Source organism: Plectropomus leopardus, chromosome 1 (genome assembly GCF_008729295.1).
Source record: "Plectropomus leopardus isolate mb chromosome 1, YSFRI_Pleo_2.0, whole genome shotgun sequence".
NCBI lineage: Eukaryota > Metazoa > Chordata > Actinopteri > Perciformes > Serranidae > Plectropomus > Plectropomus leopardus.
In genome coordinates this window covers 40,615,002-40,621,001 of record NC_056463.1, presented here as the reverse complement: position 1 = coordinate 40,621,001, position 6,000 = coordinate 40,615,002, and the positions used below count along the sequence as shown (strand labels likewise).

General features: G+C 40.6%; 1 protein-coding gene across 1 annotated transcript in view; it reads left to right on the top strand.

The window, feature by feature from the left end:
• The first annotated feature begins 211 nt into the window (after nucleotides 1-211).
• The window catches only part of LOC121942102 (USP6 N-terminal-like protein), a 29,626-nt gene continuing 23,837 nt past the window's right edge, over nucleotides 212-6,000 (top strand). Inside the window, exon 1 of the mRNA XM_042485207.1 lies at nucleotides 212-280. Within this exon, the coding sequence (XP_042341141.1) occupies nucleotides 215-280 (66 nt within the window). The 5' untranslated portion in view covers nucleotides 212-214. The remainder of the gene's footprint in view (nucleotides 281-6,000) is intronic.

Genomic DNA, 6,000 nt, shown 5'->3' with positions numbered 1-6,000 from the left:
TTTTTCTGCAAATCTTTTTTTGTGCAAAAATATCTCAAGTGCCTTTTGCTTCAGTTTCACAGGGCTGCCAGCTCATCCTGTTGGTTTGGAGGCCAACAGTCGCCCACATCAATCAGCTGTGTCCTTTTTTGAGTCTTCTTTGGTTGTCGTTGTTGTTATTGTTCTCCAGCTCACGTAGCCCCTGCTTCCCTTTCCTCTCTCTGCAGATATTGACATGAAGAAAGACATTGAGACTCTAGTAGCAGAGGAACGCGCTGATATCATCTTGAAATATGCTACGGTAAGTTTTCAAAATAGTCTCAGTGTCTAAAAGTTGGTCCAGATGGATGGATCTTGTTGTTGAATGTTTTCTGTAGCCTCGTTTTAGATTCATACCAAAGGACAGATGTATTTGATTCTGTTGGATACTTGCATTGTATTCAATTAAAGCAGTTGTAAAAATGTTATTATCTCTAATTGTAACCCTTTGAAACCAGAGCAAATTGCCTTGATTGAGAAATCAAGGCAATGCCTCTCAGACATGGAGAAAAGGCAATGAATAACTTAATAAGAAATGCCTCAAAAAATAACAAGAAATTAGTAAAAAATCAACAAGAAAATTACTAGTAATTAGCGCAAAAAAGAAAAGTAAAAGAACAAAATGAGGAAATTACCTGAAAAAAGTAATAAAATAAAATAAAAGTAGTTAATAATAAAAATATACACCCTAATAATGTTGGAATGATTCAGTCTTTTCAGGTAATTTTCCCAGATGTAGTTAGAATATATTGTTCATAATGTCATCCTCCGTCATTCGCATTTTGTTGAGTGACTGTCGGTGTTTTCCAGGACTGCAGGCTGTGGATAATTTGTGATATGTGCTCCAGACCTGTAGATATATTATCTCTTGTGCTGTGTGTGATTCTGCTGTAGGAGGTTCACACTCTGTTGATTTTGTGGTTTACAGGCACACGGAGAAGGATGAAAGCGTAAATTTAAATGTTGTGTGGTTTGTGTGTAGTGCATTTCTGCTTGTGTGGAGGACACTACTCTGTGAATGTATGTGTGGGTGGATGTGAGTACTATGCTGCCAAAGTGCATTAATAACACGTTGTGTAATAATATGTTTGTGCCTGTGGTTTGATGGGGTTGGATGACGATGACCAGAGATGTAAAACCTTACTGAAACTGAAACTGGATTTAAGACCTGGCATGTATTTTTTTAACGTTTGAATCCTGGTCACCATGCACTTCCATTGTTCGGGACATGAGTGCAACGCCTTTTACCTATGAAAATACAGCAGTGTTTTGTGGACTTTAAAATTCGCAGACTCTCCGTCAGCATGAGAGTGAGTAGATGATGACTGAATTTTCATTTTTGGGTGAACTAATCCAAAAAGGCCCTATTATGCTCATTTTCAAGATTTGTATTTGGGTGTCTACTAAAACAGGTTTACATGCATTCAGTGTTCAAAAAACTCATCATGTGTCTCATACTGCCTTCTGCTGCAGCACCTTTGCATGAAACAGTCTGTCTGAGCTTATGTATCACCTCCCACGAAGCCCAGTCTGCTCTGATTGGTTGGCTGGCTCTTACTATGCACATTCTATCTGTTACATTGTGATATCACCAAGTTACGGAAGTAAACATTGTTTCAGGCAGCTTAGGAGCAGTAGCTGTGTCCCAGTTCAGGGTCTGCATCCTTCGGAGGCTGCATTCGAAGGCCAATTACATCACAGGGCTGCGCGTAGGCTGTCCCATTTGGTCACAATTCGAAGGCACCTCCTTTCGCAGCCCACAAATGCGGCCTTCTTTTCCCTCTGTTTGGAGGACACATCGCTACTATCCTTCGCGGCCTTCCATTTCCCAAGATTCCTTGCGCGCCTGCGATCTTCAAAAATAATGGTGGCACAGAGTGGAGATTGGCGCGTTGATTTAACTTAATGTGGGTTTTTACTCATTTGAAAATCAAACGCCAGATATGTTAAACTTAGAGGGACATTAAAATCTCATAATTTAATTCATAATACGTGACGTTAGTAATGCTGACACGTAGCCACCTAGCAGCCCCGCTGTGCTGCCCGCAGCAGAGGAGAGCTCTGCCCGCAGCAGAGGAGAGCTCCGCCCGCTGACGGAGGCTCTACTGCGCGAAAAATCAGCTTCCGACGCGGACATAGGCACTTGTCCTCCTCCTCCAGCAAAATTTAAATAAAAAGTACATTTTAAAAATAAAATAATTTCTTTGCTTTAGTGCCCCCTTTAGTGCCCCCCCCCCCCCCCCCCCCCCCCCCCCCCCCCTCCGAAGGCTAGACTGTCCCAATTAACAACCGTTAATGCGGCCTTCGGAGGTGCCTCCAATGGAGTCGCCTCCGTAGACCATGTAGGCTGCGCCTCCGATGGATGCAGACCCTGAATTGGGACACAGCTAGTGTCTTCTGAAGGATAGAGTGCTCCCTTTGGCTTGGATTTTGGCCTTTATTACTTGAGAGGCCTTTTACAAGCACAAAATGCTATACAAAACAAAAAAGAAAAGGGAAAAACTGAAAAAGCATAACAGGTCCCCTTTAAGTGTCCACAATGTGCATAGTGTTTTTTATCCACTATTGGCACTACAAGTACATGACTGAATCCCTGATTGGGCTGGATTTGGGCAGGCAGGGCGTATGTGCTGGGACTGCCTGTGTAAATAAAAACTATATCTTTAACTATCACTTTATCTGTATCTTTTTCCACACTGCATTTGGGAAAACAGGCTGTGGGAACAGTGGGATGGGTCCTTGATGATTCTGGAAGCAACGATCAATTAATTATCAATACCTGCAGTAGGAGATATTGGTGGGGCGAAGGGGGCGCCACCCCCCTCGTTTGCAATTTGACCAAAGTCTATCCAACTGTTTCACTGCCATCCCTCTCCATCCCCCAGGTCACTGTCTTCTCTTGATCCAGACCTATAACCAATACATGTGTCTGTTTCATTGTAGCACTTCTTGGATCAGGAAATTCATAGACCAATTGCATATTACTCAGCCAATCAAATCTGTGCTTTCTGATGAGCATAGCAACTTGAGTGACTGGGATAAACACACAGGACAAAATAACAAACATTCAGAGAAATAAGTGAGTCAGAGAAAAGTAATTTAACATGACGTGTTCTAGACAGTGAAACAGCTTTTTAATCAAGACCACACAGATTCTTGCATGTTCATTCTCCCCACGGGCAGTTCAAAACCAGTGTGTCTCATCATATGTTCTGAGACCTGAGTGGTTATCAAAAGCAGCAAAGTGAAGCACCACTGTAAGACAAAACAGAGCATCTTATGAGCAAACATACTCACTCAAACCCAAACGCGAGAGATTCAAAAAGCTAGCAGCAGTTAGCAGCTAACTCAAAGAGGAAGAACAGCAGCTTTAAATGTCAGCAAATTGGGAAAACAACAGTCCCTACTGTTCAACGTGAGAATATTGCGCTGGCAATAGCCATGACCAGAGGCAATGTTTCCATGCTGTCTGTACGTCTGTCTGAATGTCCAAGAACGCCTTGAGGGAATTTCCTCAAATTTGGCATAAACTCCACTTGGTCTCAACTGTGAACTGGTTAGATTTTATTGGTTAAAGATTGAAAATCATGTCACTGTGACCTCTTCTCTCTAATTCTCATGAATGTGATATCTCAAGAACACCTTAAGGGAGTTTCTTCCAATTTATCACATGCATCCACTTAGACTCAAGCATGAACTGATTAGAATTGGGTCATCGAGGTTCAAAGGTCATGGTCACAGTGACCTTACAAAGCATGTTTTTGGCTTTAAGTCAAGAATTAATGCTATGACTAAATTTCTCACAAATGTATACTTCGATAAAATGATGATGAAATGAACATGGAATATGGGACTTGCAGACTACTACCATCAGCTGATACTGATAAGTATATCAAACGATCCCACTTCAAAAAATCAGAGCTTTCCCGGTAACACCCACTTCATGTCAGCATGCTAGTTAGAAAAGGAGATATGCGGTAAAACGTGTATGACAGCAAATGCTGGAGGACAAAAAGAATATCAAGAAGGCTTGTAGACTTGCAGAGTAGAGTTGTAGTTGGTCAGATCAAGGTCGGATCATGTCCCCCCCAAAAAACACAACATTTATCACAAATGTATAATTGAATAAAATTAGATGACATGAAATAATGATATTATATACCTAAGGGGTCAAAGGGGTCAACTTCACAGTGACATCATGATTTTCTGAAAAAAAAAAAACTAAACTCAGGAACAGAAGAGGAGACGTACCGCGAGGCAGTAATTCTAGTTTTAAAGTATTTCACATTTTTGTTATAACTTTATTCTTTCCTATATTAATGTTTAACTTTTATTTTGAATTATTAATATTTCACACTTATGGTTTGCCCTGATACACCAAAGCAAATTCGTTGTATATGAAAAACCAAAGAGATTAACCAGATTCTGAGTCTGAGTCTGATTCTCTTTACAGATGCCTTTTTAAGATGCGCGTGAAAACAGATAGATGGGAACATACTGTACATTCTGTATCTTTGAAAATACAATATGACAATATACAGCTGGGACATTGAGCATTTTCAGGAGTTTTGTAAAGATCTGCATCAGCTTATTATGTGTGACAGAAACAAACATTATCAAAATGTCAAAATTGAGCGAAATTGAGCTCTGCGTGAATGCTGGGAGCTTAGTGTGGTGAACGTGCTGTTGCAGAGTTGAACTGGGTAATGGAGACGGTGGCAGCCAGAGGTTAAATTTAGCTCAGCAGCTTGGGGCAGAGGGATGATGGGAGAGAGGGGGGCAGGCCTGCTCTGTCTAGCCATAGCAAGAGCTGTGACACACTGTGCAGTGATTGACTTGACATGGACCTCCGGGGGTTGGCTCCTGCAGGCCCGGTCAGCGCGATGTGTGTGTGTGGATGCTGGTTTCTGGCAGTGCACCACCACTGTTTATCCCAGGAGAATTCTGGGTAAAAGCCTGCCATAGATACATGCAGGATCATGTCTTCTATGCAGGTTTCAGAGACCTCGCTGACCTCGCTTCACCTATATTGCTTTGATGCATCCTGCTCTCTGGCTCCCTTTCAGTTCAGTTGGAACAGACTCAAGGCCAGCAGATATATTATGTTGGAACTGTGAGTCTGTCACATATGTAAATAACAAAGGAATACATTCTTGAATAAAATGATGTTTAAGTTAAATCTTAGCCCTTTAAAAAATGGACTGCAATAGCTTGGAAATGAAAGCATTTATTCAAATACTGGTGATGCTGGGCTGGATCTTTGCCTCTTCACTTTTCTTGAGCTTTTCTCGCTTTTTTTTTTTTTTTTTTTTTGCACTATTCCTGATAAAGTACCTGAGTTTCAGACATAAATGCTTGTTTTTCTACAAAAAATCTTTACTTTTAAGGTTTGGGCAGAGCAAAAATAAATATGTGTAATGAGTGTGGCACACTACTGAAAAATGTGTTATTAAACACCAAGTCTAATTTGAATTATTGAAAAATTCACCCAGTAATATTATATAAAATTAAGTTTTAAACTTGAGAAAACAGAACAATACAGAGTGCTCTAGTATTGAGTCTTAAAACCTGGAATGAGTTAGTGTTTCAGCTCCTCTGGTTCACTTGTCTCAGAGTCAACTGGTTTTTTGAATGGCTTTTTGGTTCGATGCCTGAAATAAAGTCTGCAGTTAACACAAACTGAGGAGACTTCCACCTTTTGGTCTACGACATAAAATACGTCAGTTGATACCTCACTGTGAACAATAAAGGTTTGAGTCTTAAAAACTAACAGGTTGTTTGAGCAACCTGCTTTGCCCAAAAAACAAATATCCCATATATATAAAAAATTAATGATAGATTTATCTGAAAACACACTACACATTAAACAGCAATGGGAACTGGAGCTAAATACAGTAGTGGAGGATGAAACGTGGGAAAATATGTGTACAGCATGTCACAGAGGGATTGGAAGTCAGCTTTGGAAAGAGTTTGACTGGAAGG